This window comes from Nannobrachium achirus, assembly GCF_963921795.1.
Source record: "Nannobrachium achirus genome assembly, chromosome: 16".
In the NCBI taxonomy this organism is placed as follows: domain Eukaryota; kingdom Metazoa; phylum Chordata; class Actinopteri; order Myctophiformes; family Myctophidae; genus Nannobrachium; species Nannobrachium achirus.
The window spans coordinates 48,149,497-48,169,651 of NC_137823.1; the positions used below are offsets into that span (position 1 = coordinate 48,149,497).

The following is a 20,155-nucleotide window of genomic DNA, read 5'->3' on the forward strand; positions in this document are numbered from 1 at the left end:
AACATCTGATGCTTATCAGTAATTGTGACACGATGAGAAAGTAAATAAGCTGCAGAGGGAAAATAAACAAATGAATACCCCTGCCAGTGTATTTTCCGAGTCCACTCCCGTGTTTTTTTTGGGTGTGAACGTACGCCTTTTAAAAAACATGTTGCCACCCTTCTTGAACACACAGACACACACACGCACACGCACGCACACACACGCACACACGCACACACACACACACACACACACACAGTGGGCCCCCTGCGAGCTTTCTGGCAAACAGTCATAAATCTGTCATCAGGAATGAAGCCATCGTGGGGACTGACCCTGTCCGGATAAACAGCAATACATAACAAGGGCAGGAGAGAGACACACTCACTAACCCCTTCATGTACATGTTGTGGGTGTACAGTAGGTTTATAGTAAGATGGGGCTAATACGAACAAGCAACACAAAAGTGTTGCTCTCATTTTTAAACATTTTATGGCCCAAATGACAAGGCGCAAATAGCAAAAGTTGGACAGAAAGAATGATACAAACAAAGATCAAGAGAAACTTGCCAAAAGGATGAGCAGAATGGAGTCAAAGATGTTAGAGCGTCCTTTCCCTCAGTTGCAGGGTACACCACCCCCTACTGACAGATATCAAGCACTGCAGCCATCTATTCACATTTCCTCAACAGCAATCAACTAATTGTAGCTCTGAGATCAGGATTGTGGTCAGTACACATTTGGTGGAATCAACTCTCTGACCGACTTTTAAACCAGTGGTTTTCAACCTTTTCAGGCTGTGACCCCCAAAATAATCATATTTTAACTGGGGACCCCCCACCCTGACGAGCACCAAAAGTTGAGGCGTTAACATTTTGTATAACACAGTTCTATTGTGAAAATAGCAGATCTACATGCTCACAACGCCTCGCAACACGAGTAATGTGAGCATGTAGATCGGCTATTTTCACAATTTCTGCCTCTAATATTTGACAATTTGGCCAATGTTTAATTTATAATTTTAAAGGTATTAGAAAGTCCTTAAATTGCCACTTTAGAAATGTGAATATGCCTTCTATACACCTGTATGTTGGTTTGTTTACTGTTGAGAGAGAAAACAATGTTCCACACTAAGTTAATCATCTGGGGACCCCAAAAAATAATTTGGGGACCCCCCTGGGGGCCCAACAGTGGTTCTCAACCCACAGGTTGAGAACCACTGTTTCAAACAACCTTCAACGTTGTTCAGCCTGAAATATCCTTTTCCTTACCCAAATTTGTATCTATAATTAAGAGATGAATCATCAGCATTGGGAACTGCCGTTTCAATATAGCTTCTGAACTGAAAGTTAACTGAAAGTTAACCACATCTCTGTTTCACATTATAGTAATGTGGTCATTTCTACTTTAATTTGGATCTGGTTGAGGGACAAGTGCAAGTGTTGTCTTTGTGCACAAACCTTCCTGCTACAGAGCTGTCATTTTCTCTATCCACGCAGCAACATGTATACTGTACATTCACATCTCCCACTGTACCACTCTCCCCATTACCCATGCAAAAATTCACTTCAGTAAAACAGCTTGATCGCTTGACTTAGTTTTCCTGCTGACAGGCTGCATGATAGTAGATAAAATGAAGAGCAAAGTCTGCTTGACTTAAAAGTGCTGCATTAATAGCCACTCCAAGGTTTTCAGCCAAAACCTTCACTTTGTATTATTTTTGTTTTGTATTTTTGTTCTTTTCAAACGATTAAAAAAAAAGAAAAGGGATAAGGGCCTCTCTACAGTGCCAAGTTTCCATTAAAACATACCAGTCAAAACAATCCACAGGAGTTCATTTGAGATGCCTAATCTAACTAGGAGAACAACTACGTGAATATGCACTGTGACCCAAGTCAAATTGAACCTTTCTAAACTCCTTTACTCCTTGCGTCCTCTACTGCTGACCTTTGGAATGTACACAGTAAAAATCCTCCGTGTTCATTTAACAAATGGACAAATCAACACTGAGGATTTTGTACAGTTTGTCCCTGTACTGTAGGTCTTCCCTTTCCATTAGTGGCCTTGTTGCCAGGGGCACAAAGATACACATTTTAGATATTAGATAAAGTGTTTGTTGCTTTCAGACGTTATTACAACAGTGCCGCAAGTTCTCGACACAAGGAGGATTTAAATCTAAAGTACCAGTGACCTTCTTGGCCATGAGACCGAGTGAGTGTGTGTGTAATGAGAGGATACTTTAAAAGAGGTGCGTGGGAGGGTGAATGGGTGTGCGGGTCATTGCGTGCACATCAATTTGCCTTGTTTTTCCATGTACTGTACAAGACTAACCAGAGATGCCCCCTAGGGATGGGACGATAAGCAATATTATCGTTTATCGTGATAAAAAACACTCACGATAATCGTATTGTGGAGATTTAATTTATCGTGATATCGTCCTCCGTAATGCACTGGAATCAATTCACTTTTTATTTGCAGAGCTGCATATCCAGTACCACTTAAAATCTCTATAATTGGTAAAAGGTACTTATAATATACGTACTTGATAAAGTCTTTTTTTTTTCACTCTTTCAAATGTCCGATTTTTGGCATATGTTTCGCCCCCAGGATAATGGATTTTGATTATCGCGATAATATCGCAAATCACGATTTCTTTTGTCACAATAATCGTGATGTGAAATTTTCATATCGTCCCATCCCTAATGCACCCTCCCCACCGCGTCAGGAATCATTTTTAGATTTATAGTTGTATTCCTTCCTAATAGGTATTTGTAAAGCACAAACGGACACTACACATACAACACACACACACACACACACACACACACACACACACACACACACACACACACACACACACACACAACACACACACACACACACACACACACACACACACACACACACACACACACACACACAGTGAGGTGTTAAGTAGGGATATGGTGCTGTAGTCTAGCGTCAGTTTGTTTTAGGCAGCTTTTAAACAGCATGCCAGAGCTGCCACAGGCCTTCTGGGACCAACACACAGGGTCACCAGCACACCACCACTCACTCTCTGTGGCGCCACAGCACACTCTACAGGACAGCAGGGGAAACGCAACAAGAGCCAGCTCCAAACTACATCAGGTAAACTTTCTTTTCTAAGCACACCAAACAAAGAATTCTGGTTTTATCCTCTAATAAATTCATATAATATAAGATAACCTAACTGGCACGTCTTAAACTCCACTGATGCACGCTTGGACTGGTCTACAGACCAGGTCATGGCAGGAGAGGACAAGGGATTTATTCTCACACTGTATGGATACTCATATACTGTAGGCTACTTATTCTCACACAACAACCTGTTCATGACCAGTAAGACTCCCTAATCGGGAGATAAGCGACCGTCAGGTCGCAGCGTGATTTTAGGGCAAAATGTGTAGGAGCAGTGTCCAAAAAATATGTTTGAAAAAATATATGGGACAGATCCATGTTGATGACATGAGTGTAGAATATCATATACTGAAAGCAACTCTGTGGCCATGTGTTTCAGTCAGTATATACACATGATATAGTATAGATTTTTCTTCATAAATCAGTGCTATTGAACAATCTTTACATCTGTGTGTTGGTTAAAAAATATTTTAATTTTCTCAAACTTTTCAGGCCACGACCCCCCAAAATAATCATATTGTAGATGGGCTATTTCCACAATTTCTGCCTCTAATATTTGACAATTTGGCCAATATTTAATTTGTCATTAAAAAGTCCTTAAATTGTCACTTTAGAAATGTGCATATACCCTCTATACACTTAAACTGTATGTTGGTTTGTTTACTGTTGAGAGAGAAAACAATGTTGCACATTAAGTTAATCCTTTGGGGACCCCCAAAATAATTTGGGCACCCGGGGGGTCCCGACCCACGGGTTGAGAACCACTGCACTATGAAAAAATGAACATTTTGGAGTAAGCTGGTTTGTTCCCGACAGCAGAGATGTTCTGAATAATGGAATACTTTGTTAACCACCTTCAACCTGGCATCCTTATTTGGGGCATGTCATTCATTATGTGAAATTAACTGAACATTTTCCAGATATTTCCCAAACAGTGGCGATGTGGCACTTTGTGAAATTGTAGATCAGCTATTTTCTCTATTCGTTGTACGACAAAGTATATAAGTCTTAAGTGGTTAAAGGAGGACTTCACCACTTTTCAACCTATCTTCATATAATAGGTCCTCACTAATGTTCATAATAAAATAGCGCAATTTTGTTCTACTCGGCCCAAGTCTCCTAGGAGAGCTGTGGGAAGTTCAGAATCCATCGTCTTGTGACATCATAATTTTCCAAAAAAAAATAATAATAATCAATATTTTTGAAAAGAATATTTAGATTTTTATTACAGCGAGAACAATGGCTTCCACTTTAACATTGCAACTTTTCAGGAATAGAAAGCCTGCAGTTTCTATTAGCTTTGATTCCCAATCGATGATGTCACAAGACGATGGATTTCTGACCTGCCCACAGCCCTCCTCTGAGGGAGAAAAAAAAAAAAAGCTATTTTTTAGTGAGGACCAATTATATGAAGATAGGTTGAAAAGTGGTGAAGTCCTCCTTTAAGGTATGGGAGGAGGGGTGACTGTACGTAGTGGCCCATCATCTGTCGATTTAACCAGCCAGAGGGTTCACACTCACAGCGCACAGTTTCCCCTGTACTTCCCTCAGTTGTATACGCACGCTTGGACTGTTTATGTGCTTCTGGCTATGAATGAGGTCTTTGTGGTCAGGGGACACTGTGGCCTAGTCATGGCCCTGCATGCCTGCATAGCATTACACACACACACACACACACACACACACACACACACACACACACACACACACACACACACACACACACACACACACACACACACACACACACACACACACACACACACACACACACACACACACACACACACACACACACACACACACACTTGGGTGGTGTGGGGGTTTGCTCACATTGTACAATCGTTATGAGACAAGATGGGTTCTGAAGCCATTGGGAAATTGGTGGATTGAGTATGAATTGGGGGTTTACAGTAGGGATGGGACGATAATCGCTATTATCGTTTATAGTATTGTGGATATTTAATTTATTGTGAAATCGTCCTCCTCTGTCAAGCACTGGGATCAATTCACCTTTTATCTGAATACACTTAAACCCTCTATAATTGTTTTTTTTAACTCTACCAAATCTCTCTGCCAAAAGATTGCCGATCTATAAGCTCACAACGCGGTGTGAGCTTGTAGATCTGCTATTTTTTGGCAAATGTTCTGCCCCAGGATAATGGATGTTGGGGATATTTTGATTACCACGATTATATAGCAAATTGTAATTTTCATATGGTCCCATCCCTAGTGTACAGTCATGTATGTGGTGTGTTTCTCTCACCTGGAGCACAGTACATGTTGGCAATGGCATCCTGATCATAGGACTCCTCCACCTCACTCCAACTGCAGAAGTAGGTTAGCTGGACGTGACCTGCAGAGTGGGAGGGAGACATATCGTCACCGTCGGGCAAAAAACCTCGCATCTCCAAGTATCACATTTCTGTTTTATAGCCCTAGCCTCAAAAACTAGTGGAAATAGCAGATCTACAAGCACACAACACCTCGGCTATTTTCACTAGGTTAAACAATTTTTTAAATGATAAATACAAAAAGGAACTGCTCTGGACATACACGGTTTCCACCCGACAACAACGATATACATGGAGATAGATGAGAGATTAACTTCAATGCCTGTATTGTCATTGCGGCTGCAGAAATGTACAAAAGGGGGAAAAGGAAAACGCATTCAATCCCTCCAATCTCTCCTAGGAGCACATGCAGCTGTTGAGAAGTGTCCTGGGGAGCCTGCATATCATGGGTACAGAGTCTTGCTCAGGGACACTCCGATGCGATGCCAGGAAGAGCCGGGATCAAACTAGCAATCTAATGCCTAGCGACCACTCTACCTGCTGAGCCATCGCTGCCCAGAGTCAGGGACTTTTTTTTAGAGGGGGAGGGATTATACAGAAATAATTATTTTCAATTACTATATCAATACATTGGGTACACTCAGTTCCCAACACAGGCAAAGTCTAGCCTATTTCTAACCACTTTCAACTGTTCTTTTCTTACCTCACAAATTTTCTAAAATGCTGTAGCTGATCTACAAACTCACATGTCACATTGTGATGTTTCAGCTATTTTAGCTTTTTTAGAAGGTTTGTGAGAAGTATGACATAGGCACTCAAGTGTTAAACTTTACCATTGGTACTTGAAAAATAATAATAAAAAAAGAAAATATTTACAGAGTGATAACGTTAGAGGCAAATTGAAATTTGACTTGCACAAAGTTTGTGCCCAAAGTTTGAAAACCACTGCCCTAGATCATCAAGATTCCTCTCCAAGATTCCTCTCCACTTTTCAAAACTGTTGACTCACCTTTAAGAGCACTTTCTTACACAACTCTTTTCCTTTCCTTTCCTCCCTTCTGCCACACGCATTTTTTCCTTCTCTTTCTAGCACGCAGCCCCAGCGATTACTCCTGTTTAGCCGCTACCCGTTAACGCTATCATTAGAACTAATGGTGTCATTAGGTAGCCGAGGCCATTAGCCCCGGCTAGCCAGACTGATGCACCACACTACGCCGTTGATGGGCCCTTTAGAACAATAATTACCACCAGGGAGACGAAAACAGCCACTCAGCTAATTAGACGTGTGCTGATAACGAGGTGGAGAGGGATGGTCGGGGGACGACAATAGAGAAAAGGTGAGGCAGGGAAATCTGTGACCTCCTGGTAAAACAAAGACATTTTCCACCTGGAAGATCCCGTCATGCTGGTCCCCAGCATAGAGCGTCATGCTGGTCCCCAGTGGTATCCCCATTCCCCAGATACCATGAGGATCCACCCTACACCCCTTTCCTCACACTTTAAGGTAGGTTCACAGCAAGCCCATGTCGGGACGTCAGATAGTGCAACTTTTTAGCTCAAGACCATTTTGCCCGGGACCCAAAACTAATGAAAATAGTAGATCTACACATGTCGCTTTGTGCTGCGTTGTGAGCTTGTAGATCGGCTATATTCACTACTTCTTAAACTTTTTTTTTTTTTCTAATTTATGGAACTTCTTCGATTTCTCTTTATTTCTTCAGGAAATTACTGAAAAAAAAGAATAAATAATAATAATCATTGAATTTCATTTTTAATTTATGGAAAAAAGGAGGGAAAAAAATAGCTTTTTGGGAATGTTTTTGAAAAAGTTTTGAAATAATAATAAAAAACTAGAAAATAGGACACCAAAAATGAAGGGACCCATAAAAATATGTCCACGACCCACACCCAGTGTTTGGGAAACAGTGAAATAGTGTATCTGGAGCCGCAAACCGGTTGCAGAATGCGCACCACCGCCGGTGGTAGTGAAGCACTTGTGTGGGTTGATCACCCGATTAAAATACACACACATACTGCATTCATTACAGTCAGTCATCTTTCTACAAGGTGTATAATGTGACAGTATAATGTTCTCCATTCATGTATTTGTAAGTATGATAGATGTATTTCCTGTCATGCTGAAACACAACCCTCATCTCAGCTGATCATCAGCTGTAGTCTGTGTGGTCACTGCAGTGTGTTCTCAGATGTCTCCCATTCTGATCTCCTGACGTAGTCTGTAGTAGTCAGTCTGTTTCTTTTTTTCTTTTTTTGTAGTGATCCCCATGGGGAAAAGACTCCACTGCATTTACATATTAGGAACAGTGTGCAGTCCCAGCAGGTGCACAGGGAGCAGTGTCTTGCTCAGGGACTCTTCGACGTGAAGCCAGATAAGAGGAGCCTAGGGATTGGAACCAGGGAGGGACCTTCTAGTTCCCAGGTGGACGCTTTACCTCCTGAGCCACCGCTGCCCCAGCTAACACACCTACAGTACTGTAGGTACCCTGGTCATCCATCCAAGTGTACTAGACTCTACTCTCTCCTGGTGCACAAGCCGTGGAATGAAGTCAAGACCGCAGACTCACTGCCCACTTCAGACTTAAAGCTAAACTGTGTAAGTTGCTAAACTAGTGGTCAGTAGCGGTATTGCTTTTTCCGTCCGTTTTTCGCCCGGTGTCGCTGCGGACCACCGGAGCGGGGCCGCAAACCACCGCGACCGATACGAATCCGTAGAGGGGTAGAACGTAATTTTCTGGCCAGGATTTGGGGAGTAAGAGGCAAGAATCCTTCACCATCGTAAACACTGTAGCTGAGGGTGGCTACTTCCTGAAGAGATGGCCAGACACGCTGTGATTGGCCGGTATTGTATCATGTGTGTATGATCCGCGATGTGATTGGCCAACGTATACACAACGTATACAGATGATGCAGATGACGTAATTTTGTCGCGAAATCCGGACCCCAGCCAGGATCATAGAAAACATATTTACAGAAGGCTTTAGGGGATGAAATTAACGGAGTGGGTGTTCTAAAACTTTAGCGATTTAATAGTTAGGACAACTTTAAGATTTGTTTTATAAAAAAAGTTACATACTAGTATAACTTTAACCTCACCACTCCAGTGATGTTACTAGGTTTTCAATGTAATGGGTCCCGGGACCCACAGGTGGTCATTCAAATGGGTCCCAGAAACGTTTTATGAGTCCTCAATACAATGTTTTCGAGCGCTGTGAGCTTGTAGATCGGCTATTTTCAAAATGTTTGCCTATTTCTTATATTTATTTTACAATTTGGCTAATGTTTGAACTTAGAACTAGGATTTCTAAATACACTAGGCTACAGACACCCATTTAATTATATTTATATCACTGGGACCCCAATTTATATTAAATGTTAAAATACTAGAGTACACATGGAACAGGTCCATTTGGTTCCATTTGTTCACCGAGTTGCAGACCCATAAAGTTCTATTTGGTTCCTAACTATCATTTATCTGGGGACCCCCTGGAACTCCCTCAAGGACCCAGGACCCCACTTTGAGAACCACTAGTGAAAATAGTTTTTAGCTGTTCCAGGTTTAACTGATAATAAATCTTTACAGTGTTTATCTTACACAATACATTAAAAAACGAATTAAACTATCTAAACTAATATAGCAACTTAAGCAGAAGAAGTAAATTATTTTAACATGGACTCCAATGGAGGTGCATCCCCGGGACCCCAGGACCATGACATGAATGAGTCCCTGGGTGACTTGAATGAGTTTTTGATGCAGGATGCGCACGTAATGACATCACTGCCACTCCTCATAAGTTTTATCACTTCTTGATGTCTATTTCAGATAGATTCTAGTAGTTATAGCATGCAGAAAATCAGATATGCAGGTACATGTTGTTTGCATGTTCAATATGCTTTTTAGATTAACATAATACTGCTTGTTCACAAAGGCTAAGATTTGTAATTCTTATTCTGTTTGATGTTTACAGTACCTTGTATCCCAGTTACTTTGTAGAATAACTTAATTGTATTCTTTTCACTCACAACTCACATTCTTTGCACTCACAGTCACAATGTGCCGCATTGCAATGAGTTGTGAGACTGCAGATTGGCTATTTTTGTTTTATGTTTTATGTTTTTTATGTTGAGGACATTTTTATTTTTAAACCTTTTAAAAATAAAAATGTCCTCAAAACTTCCAATAACTCAGCTTTTACCTTGTGGAATTAAACTTTGTAGCCAACGTTAATACCAGACAACAAACAGATTACATTGAGTAGTTCTGGCTAATGTGGCTTAGTGACCACATTTGTCTCAATCTTAAACTACAACATGCTTTGTTTAGGGAATAAAATGGTATTTTGACCAATCTGTATGGTAGAGTATGTCAATAGTTAACTAACACAACTGCGGTTGTTGTATTTGGTCTCTCTGCTCTTCCAATGAGAATTTCAGATCCTGTGGTCATGTTAGGACCACTACATGTTGACACGTGGTACTGTCTGGAGATCAAAATGCAGTATCTCCCCTGAGCAAGCAGTCATACTCTATTCTGCACTTGTGCAGGGAACCAAGATTCAAATCCCTGGTAGGACATCAAAGATAGGGGCGCCCGCTGGCCTACTGGTCCAGGGGCATACCACTTAGGCATTGCCACATAGGCATGGATGCCTGGCGGCGTCGCCGGTTCGATTCTCGATCCGGACGACCTTTGCCGCATGTCACTCCCCATCTCTCCCCCCATTTCCTGTCAGTCTACTGTCCTATTAATAAAGGCATAAAAAGCCCCAAAACAAATCTAAAAAAAAAAAAAAAAACATGGTGGCGACACTGTTTAGTATCAGTGATGTCAGCATGCAGACAGACAGGCAGACCGCGGACAGACACACATTCGGTAAATTAACAGTTAGATACATGGCAGTGGTACAACCTAAACCACTAGTTCGGGACCCATTTGTGGGTCACAGACAAATGTTTGTGAAAACATTCCCAAAAAAGCAACAATTGTCATTAATTAAAAAACTATTTGAACGATTTCTCCAAGTAATTTCATAAATAAATAAAAGAAGAATCTAAGAAATTCCGATCTACAAGCTGACAACGTTGCGCAAAGCAACAGGTTGTCAGCTTGTAGATCTGCTATTTTCACTAGTTTGGGTCCCGGGCAAAAAGGTTTGGGAAACGCTGAACTAAACTGTATCTAATACATACAATTGAGCAAACACAAAGTGGTCGCAATTTAGAACCTGAATGTTTAGCTCCATTGTCTCGCTACACCTCTCACAAACATAGCCACCACGTCGAACAAGCGTGAAAATGTACAACTGTCCACATTTTAAACATGCCACTCTTTGAACGGCATTTATTTCAATTTAACAACATCTCGCCTTTCGCCTCACGCAGAGCAGCCAGTCCTGACATAGTATTCTGAACATTCTGGCCAGTGCTGAAATGATCATCAGGGTATCAAGTTACAGAGGGAGGGAGGGGGAGGGAGGGGGGAGAGGAGCTGAGCAGAGTAGAGTATCGAATTACAACAGAGGGGGGTGTGTGTGTGTGCGTGCGTGCGCGCGTGTGCAAGCGTTTTTTTTTCCCCAAAAATTTTTTTTTTCCCCAAAAACATTTTTTTTTTAATTTTTTTTTTCAAAAAATTTTTTTTTTCAAAAATGTTTTTTTTTCAAAAAAAAAATTTTTTTTTCAAAAAACTTTTCTTTTCTCAAAAAACTTTTTTTTCTCAAAAAACTTTTTTTTCTCAAAAAACTACCATATTTGGCCATTACACACACCACACTGCCGCAACATGGCGGTGAAGGCCGCGCAGCGGCCTGAACTCTAGACTTTTGCGGCCCGAAGGGCCGCAAACTTCTAGTAAAATATACATTTTGGGTGCACTCCACCTCTGGGCATTTAACAATGAAATGATGTCCCTCACCACCTTAGTCAGTTCACTGAAAACTTCAATAGACACAAACTAAAAGAAGGTCAGGAACAAAGCACAACAGGAAAACATGCGTATTGCATTAAACTGAGTAATCTTGCATGTCTAACCTTGGTGGTTGAGCAGGATGTTGTTAGGGTTTAAGTCCCGGCAGACAATGCCCTCTTGATGCAGACCGTCCAGGGCCAAGACCATCTCCACTGCCCAGCACCGCACAAACTCCTCTGGGATACGGGCTTGTGACGCCACCAAAGACAGCCTGTCCAGCTCCGCAAACAGCCTTGATACTTCTTTGTCATATTCACTACCATTTGTATTAGTATTGTCTCTACATGATTCAGCATCAAGGCATAATAGTCTCTCAATCCCTGTACATGCTTCAGCCCCGTTTGTGTCTGAGATTGAGTCTACATTTAAACCGCTCGGGTCTGGAACCAAGTCTGTGTTTAGAGTCTTGCAGAGTTGTCCGTTTTCACTAAACGAGTCAGTAACTGGTATGTCCATGATAGAAGGAGGAGGTATTAATATTGCGTGATCAGGGAGCGGGTCCTTATTTTGGCATGCACGATTATCAATTTTGGCCTCTTGTCCAAATGCCATGCTGTAGTTTAGCCACACGCAGGCGGAGGGGGAGGATTCGTGGCCGATCTTGCACGGAGCCGACACAGCACGCAGCTTGGGAACGTCCTGCTCCACCCGCTGCTGCTCCTCCGCCTCCTCGGCCTGGCTGTGCAGCTGGAGAACATCTGGCTGGGTGAACTTCTGAGGGGAGGCCGTGACCTCCAGGCCCAGACAAACCCCCGAGCTCTCCAGCTCCTCTTCCAAGGAGTCCACGGCTCCGTCCATCACTGGCAGGTTGACGAGAAGGTCCGGAGGCTGCCCCTCGTCCTCCACCACGGCCTCCTTAAAGGTGATGACCGCTACCGACTCATTGGAGCCCTTATCGCTGGAGTCCAGTCCCCACAGCTCTGAGCTGTGACTCTTCACCTCCTGTGCTAGCTCTGGCAGGTCCTCCGTGACCTCGGAGCCCGGGTGGGGCGTGGAAAAGGCAACGGGGAGGGGCTTAGGACAAGGCCGCGATTCGCAAGGTTCAGGGCAGATCACTTCACTGGCGCTGTCCTTGCTGTCGATGCGGAAAAACTCCATTGGCGTGCGCTTGGACTGGTCTAAAGGCAGGGGCACGGCCGGCGAGGGCAAGGGACTGAAGACGTCGCCGTTGTCCTGTCCATCACCGCGGAAACGATTGCCATCAAGGGCGCAGCCGCCGTTGTCAGACGACTCTGTGAAGAAGCAGAGCTCCTGAGAGCTGAGGGGCGAGGAGAGGCTGTCGTTGCTGATGAGGGAGCGGGTACGCGAGGAAGTAGTCATGGAAGAGACGGGGGCGCCTAGCGACAACGCTTCCTGTCCGTTGTTCCCTTCCTCCCCCTGCTCCTCACCTTCTAGTGTATCTGGTTCAACTTTATCCTGCTCGTACTCATTACAGAGTGTCAAGTAGCTGTTGGTGCACTCTTCCTCAGAGGTGGCCCCAGAGGCGGACTGGGCCCCCAGGCTCTCCACAAGACCAGGGGGAAGTCCCTTTCTCAGAGGGAGAGCGAGGAGGTGTGCCTCTTGCCCCTGCGCCCCAGAGCCAGAAGCAGATCCAGCTCCAGCACCAGAGCCAGAGCTGGCTGAACCCTGGCCCAGCTGGGGTGTTGCGTGCTGGGGTGAGTGGATGGCTGTTGTGTGGCTCTTCTGGATGAAGGGGATGTCAAAGCTCTCGTCTGGGCTGGAACTGCGTAGGAACTTCCCAATGTGAGACCACAGCTTACCACCTGAGGGAGGGGGAGATGAAAGGAAAAGCGCTTTAAAATGGTAGGAGGAGGACATGCAAGTAGAAGGGAAGTAGAAATGGAGGAAATTTACTGCAGTTGCAAAAAAGGAGAAAGATAGCTGGGCTTTAAGAATGAGTGAAGAGCACACTATGCATGTTACCATTAAAACCCAAACTGGCTCGATAAAATCCTCACAATCACCTGCCGCCTGAAGTGGCATGCTAAATTCACAAAAAAGCATGCACGCACAAGCACACACACAGACGCACGCACACACACACACGTCCGCGTGCGCACACAGACGCAATGTGAGTGACTGTGAGCCAGCATCTGTTGTGTGTGATGAGAATGGATGGGGAGTTGAGAGTGATGATAATGATTGTGGGGCAGCCCGATGGCTTAGCAAGTAAAAACATCCACATGTTGTACTGTCCAATGTCACACAGGTCGCTGCCTCCCCCCGTCTGTCTGTCTGTCTGTCTGTCTGTCTGTCTGTCTGCCTGTCTGTCTGTCTGTCTGCATACATGTCCCACTGCCTGTCCGTCTGTCCTCGTTTAGACTGTTTGCCGTCTCTCTGCTGAATCTGTCACAGTAATACAGATGGCACCTGGCCTTTTCTACATCTCTATGCATTGGAATGTTATCCTGTTAAAGCTAGTTCATTGGCTTTATTAAATCAGAGTCACGCTAGACAGCGCCATATGATCTTCATATTGTTGATATTGTTAGCAGGAGGCTGGTTAGGGGACTGCACCAGATTGAACAGGTTACAGGGTAGAGCAAAAAGTGCAACTGTATCACCATTGTACCATCTCACCCACATCGACACGCACACCGCATGCATGTGTGCACGCACACTCTCTCATATGCACCCAACACAACACACACACGCACACACACCAAGAGTGAGTGGGATGTAAGGAGGCCCAGGTGTTAGCATAGCTAATGAAGCGCGGCGCCACCTGGTATTCAGAATAATGACCTGTGACACACACTCTTCTCTATCAAACATCTGTCTGGAACAAGGACAGAGAGAGCAGCAGAGGAGGGAGAGAGAGAGAGAGCTGGGGAGGAGGGTAAAAGATGGAAGGTGATAAGATGGAAGGTGGAAAAAGTGTGTGTGCGTGCGTGTGCGTGGGTCTCACCCTCCGCGTACTGCAGCAGCAGAAAGACCGTGTCCTCGGAGACGACAAACTTCTTCAGCTGCACCATGTTGGGCACCAACTGAGGCATGACGGTTCGCCTGGGCCGCCCGCAGTCGCTGCTCTTCCGGAGACCCTGGAGGCCGGTGGCACGCACACAGGAACACAGGCAGGAAAACAAACAAAGTGAGGGGTTTTATACATTTACAGATTACAGAGTGAAGTTATGGAGGGGAGCACTAGGCAAAGGAGAAACCTCCCATTAACGTGGTGCCGACTATCATGCCCTGTGCCAACCCAAAGTCACCACAATCATCAAGCCTCATACACTGCATGACTTTAAAAGTGCCACACAAATCTGTCAGTGCTACACATCGACTTGAGGTTGGATAGGCGTGTGTGTGTGTGTGTGTGTGTGTGTGTGTGTGTGTGTGTGTGTGTGTGTGTGTAGTCATCTGTGCCCGGCGCTGTGCGTTGGCATCTGGCACACGTCTCGCGCCTGAGAGCAGAGGAGCTGACAGGGACAGGCCCATTAGAATCAATTACACAGGTCACACACAGGGACTTCTGGCACTCTTCACACATACACTTACAGTCAGGACGACACCGGATGACACCGGGCGCGCGCACGACCCAACACTCACACACACGCACGCACGCACGCACGCACGCACGCATGCACACGTACCTCCACACTGGACTTACTTTCAGGATGAAGGTCTCTTGTGTTCTCTTGTCCATGACCAGAAGAACCTATAATGGAACAGTGCCATTAAAACCCATTTAGGCCTAGAATTATTGAATGCTTTAACCAGTGAAAAATAGCAGATATACAAGCTCACAGCACCACGCTGCGAGCTTGTAGATCTGCAATTTTTGAAAAAGTTGTGAAAATGTGTGCAAATCTTTGAATATATGTATTTTCAAAGCGAACGTTTGTAATTAAAATTTTGCTTCTGGGTGGTCCCCGGAACTAGATATTTTGAGATGGAGGTCCGTGGCCAAATACATATCATTTTGGGAGTCCTTCACATGAAAAGGTTTGAGAACCACTGACATAGTAGTCTCTCAAGAACAGACTAACTGAGCTCCAGTTAAGTGAAAAGGTCCTTTTCTTTGACGATGGCTGGCCAGATTGCTGACATAGAAACATAGGGTTTTCAAAAAAACCTTAGAAGGATTCAAAAGACACCTATAGAATCCCGTCAAAATTCTAATTTTCACGATTTTTCAAAAATAGCAGATCTACAAGAGTGCCGCACTGTGAGCTTGTATATCTGCTATTTTTTCAATAGTTAAAGCATAAAATAATAATACACAATATGGTGTACCCGTTCTGAATGGGTTAATTGCCACAAAGGAGCAGGTGTACAGTCAGATAATATAGTGGCGGTGTCCTCTACGGCAGTGGAGTTTCTGCTTCCCCCCCCCCTTTTTTTCCAAGCCCAAAAGACTGGGTCGGCACCGTTCCACAGGAGAGTTGTGGGAAGATAAATGTGTGTCCACAAATTATTCTAGAAAGAATTGTATCAAAGTGAGTGGTGCTGCTGTTATGTGGATTCAGCCAACCTTATTTGAAGAAAACAAAGGCTTAGTTGGGTTGTTGTGAGAACAAAATGAGCTATGGTTTTATTACGTTTAAAATGGTGATCGTGCCACCTAGAAAACTGTCAGGGGGTTGACATGCAATTCATACAGGCAAAGGGCCTTCTAAATCCTTTTCACTTTGGGAGCACATGTGGCCCTCAGAAAACAAAATGCCTCCTCGGAGCCCCGCAATGTTTTATTGCACACAGAATAATGGTTGAGTAAATGCCCCCCCCCCCCCTCCCCTCCCCAATTCATAAACGCGCCCCTCCAAAAAAGATGATAAGAGACCCATGGCACCCGCTCAACCAATCTCTCACTTCTCTTCCCTTCCTCTCTCAATCCCCCTCTTCCCTGACATCTTCATTTCCACCCTCCTTCAATTCTCCTTTTTCCCTCTGACATCTCCATTCCTCTCCTCTCCCTCTCCCTCTCAGGGGAGAGCTTGAGCATATGCATATGGACTGTGTGTGTGTGAGTGCACGGCTGTGTCTCTGCTATGCATATGCATGCGTGTGTGTGTGTGTGTGTGTGTGTGTGTGTGTGTGTGTGTGTGTGTGTGTGTGTGTGTGTGTGTGTGTGTGTGTGTGTGTGTGTGTGTGTGTGTGTGTGCGTGCGTGCGTGCAGTCTTCTCCATGTGACCCTGGCCGGGCCCAAACAGGTGCAGGCTAAATGGATATGAATGGAGCTGTGAGTAAACAGAGTGGAAGTGCTAGCCAGGGCGCTAATATAATTAAGACACAAACATCAGGGATAGGGGGAGGAGGGTGGGCAGGGCAGCGGGGTGAGGAGCTCTCTCCATCTGTCCCCTCTGTCCCCATTAAAAGTGAAAGAAGGAGGAAGAGGATGAGGAAGAGAGAGAAAGAGAGAGAGAGAGAGAGAGAGGGACAGAGCAAGCAATGCTGCATCTGCATAGCTAGCTTTTCCGCCCGTGTTTTCACATCACGGACACCATGTTGTGCTGCTGTTGTCGACTTGTTTGTGACATATTGTGCATTTTTGCGCACTCCTCTATAGAGTAACACATGTTGGTACTGTGTCAACATTATCTGTGGGGTTTGTTGCCCGTGGGTGTGTGTATATGTGTGCGCATCTGTGTGTGTGTGAGTGAGTGAGAGTGTGTGAGTGAAGGCTCAGCATCATTGATTCTATGTTGTGTGCAGCTCTCTAAGCCGCTTGCCAAGTCATTTCATGGCTGAGTGGCGAAGTTGCTTCGCCGGCAGCTGGTTGAGGGGACCAGCAACCTAAACTGACCTTGTGGTACACATAACTGACACTAAACACACACGCGCGCCGAACCTTTACCACCACACCATCCAAGAAACCCATTTAGTTTTATTGCTGCAGTTAAAAAAAGGAGAGACCGTCCAGGAAGGAAGGACACAATTACGAGACACTTTTGGGACATAATTCCAACCGTCCACGATGTTAGCACAGACACAATGATTCCCTCAAAATCATTCTTTTGAAAAAGGAAGACGCGTTCGTTTTTTGCTCCACCTGCGATAATAGGTAAAATATCATATAAAATGCTCGGCCTGGGAATTATTCTCTCCCAATAATAATGGACTCCACAGCCTTAAACTGTTTTCACACAATGGCAACGACGTGCTGTCCTATTTTTATGTGAAACGGCAAACTCAAGTGAAACAGCAGGATTGATAATCAAGACATGCTTTACTAACCTTATCGATGACCCCTAACACCCTGTAGGCCCTCAGCTCATCAGCTGGACTCTGCTGGCCTCCTCTGCTGGAGGGAGGGCAGCACTGCGCCCCCATCGCCTAGGATGATCAAAAACACAATGCAACATTTTCAGTAATCATACCTTAGGCTGTCTGGACTTCTTAATGACATGACCCCTAGGTGTCTCAACGCAGGGAGAAAAGGAGAGGACCAAGTACAGACCACTGGGGTCATCAAATGAGTGACTTGGGGTGCAGTGGTGGAAAAAGCACTCAAATGTTTTACTCAAGTAAAAGTAACAATACTGTAATGTAAAAAATACTGTTACAAGTAAAAGTCTGCAATTCAAAATGTACAAAAAAGTACAAAAGTATAAAAATGTACTTAAAGTACCAAAAGTAGAAAGTACTCATTATGCAGAATGTCCCATTTCACAAGTTTTTCGCATGTATGTACTATGTAAATGTGTAAAAATCTCTTGAAAGTAGACGATCTACAAGCTCACAATGTGGCGCATCGCTACACATTGTGAGTATGTGTATTTTAAAGTGGCCGAAATTCATAGGGTTGAAGTGATTAATGTATGTTTTGTAATAATAATCATCTAAATCTACTAATAATTAAAGTTTTCATATAATTGTAGTAGAGTAAAAGTACAATATTTTCCTCTGATATGAGGTGGAGTAGAAATATAATGGTATAGAAAATTGGACATACTTTAGTAACTTAAATAGTGCATAGTTACTTTACACCCCTGCCGGGGCGTTATTACAGCACAGATGCCGATATGGATCAGCGATGGTGTACTCTGTCACTCACCACTGTTTGCGTTGACCCTTGACCCATGTTGCTTCTCAGGTGCTGATTGGATATCTGCTCTGCACGCATCAGATACTCTGCCGTCCTCTTCTTCACCGCCTCTCGCCGCGTGGGGCTGGGCTCGCCTGGAGGGGCGTGGTCACAGACACATAAAGAAGGAAACGACAAGACGAGAGTGGCATTAAGAATAGGCATCGGGGGTTGTACTTCTTGGAATTTTACCCAGGTCATTTTCTTCACAGTGCAGTTGGTGAAAAGGGATGATGCACCCTGGCACTTTCATTAGCGAGAAAAAACAGCCATCTCAGCATTCTTCGTTAAAACCTGTGAGTTCTACTCAGCTGTACGCTATTAGGCTGGCATGCAGGCCGAAATACAGGTTGTCTTCAAGAAAGAATGCTTCCAAAAAGCGTTTTTGTACCTGCACTCCAATTACAATAAGTGCCTGTAAAATCAAACATCCTTGAAAGATTATGTCTCGAGTTCCAGCAAACAAGTGTCGGTGCACACAGATTTGTGGCACTTTGTTCTTTCGGTACTGTTACACAACGCACAGTTGTATTCTTTATTGTTTTACGTGTACATGCCAGTCTCTCTGCCTGCCTCCTGTGCATGTCATGTGTATGTAAGTGAGAGGGTAATTGGATAATTGTTTGCAACTGGTGACTGGCTGTGCGTTGAGTCTCTCTCTCTGGTGTGCTGCCCAGAGCCTTGTATAGAGAGTTCTGCCAACACGGGGTCAGAAACAGCGCCGGTCATGTGGTTCATGTACGCCATAAATGTCACTTTCCCCCCATAGATTCCAATGCATTCCATAAACTTCCGGTTCAGCGCTTTGTCACTATTCGCCAATAGATGTGTATTAGGGATTAGGGGATTCACCAAATATTCGAATATTCGAATAGCAAAGTCACTATTCGACGTTGTTCACCAAAGTCGAATATTTGCCTTTTTTTTCTCTTTAAAAAATATATAGTTTATAAAACCTGGCTAGATAGGAAGTCATAAGAATGAGTTGTCAATGCCCCTGGTGGATGAATTTGTTAATGCTCTATACCAGGGGTTCTCAAACCTTTTTAGGCCCTAACCCCCAAAATAAACATATTTGAACTGGGGACCCCCACCCTGACAAGCACTTGGAATTGTAGGTATTACATTTAATGTGACTCGGTTCCGCAGATAAATATTGTGAAAATAGCCGATCTACAAGCTCACAACAATGTTCGCCTCTTGCTTACTTAATATTTCACTGTTTGGCCAGTCCTGTCAAATATTCGACTATAATACTTTGAGGTCGAATAATTCAAATACTAAAAATCACTATTCGTGGATGCCCTAATGTGTATGTAGTAGAAGGCCTGGCCCCAAGAAGTGAACAGATGACTGGACTCTCCAATAGAGGGCTATGGTGCTGCCCATCAGCAGAAGTTGTGACATCTATCATGGCTGATGGTAGGGCATAACAATTGCCAACACCTGCAGTTATGGCACCAGTGTGTGTTGAACGAGTACATATTTGTGTTCTGTGTTGGAAACCAAGTCTTGTATGCGTGTTGCCTTTTGCTCGTTAATCTTTAAGACTCTGTTCTTGTCCGTGTTTTCTGATTTGGTTTGTGTCACTTTTGCAGTACCTTTGTTTTCCCTGATAATCTTAAGTCTCAATGAATTTGTTTTCTCTTACTTTGCCTCCTTCCCTCGGGAAAGCATCTGTGTCATTTTAGATTTTAGCCTTGGATATTAAAAG

General features: G+C 44.0%; 1 protein-coding gene across 1 annotated transcript in view; it reads right to left on the reverse strand.

Annotated features, from left to right (window-relative positions):
- Positions 1 to 20,155, reverse strand: part of rps6kc1 (ribosomal protein S6 kinase polypeptide 1) — a 42,474-nt gene that overhangs the window by 13,299 nt on the left and 9,020 nt on the right. The window contains exons 8-13 of the mRNA XM_080745216.1: positions 18,412 to 18,536; positions 17,592 to 17,690; positions 15,025 to 15,072; positions 14,323 to 14,455; positions 11,477 to 13,177; positions 5,404 to 5,493 (exon numbers count right to left, since the gene is read on the reverse strand). Coding sequence (XP_080601342.1) covers positions 5,404 to 5,493; positions 11,477 to 13,177; positions 14,323 to 14,455; positions 15,025 to 15,072; positions 17,592 to 17,690; positions 18,412 to 18,536 — 2,196 coding nt within the window. The remainder of the gene's footprint in view (positions 1 to 5,403; positions 5,494 to 11,476; positions 13,178 to 14,322; positions 14,456 to 15,024; positions 15,073 to 17,591; positions 17,691 to 18,411; positions 18,537 to 20,155) is intronic.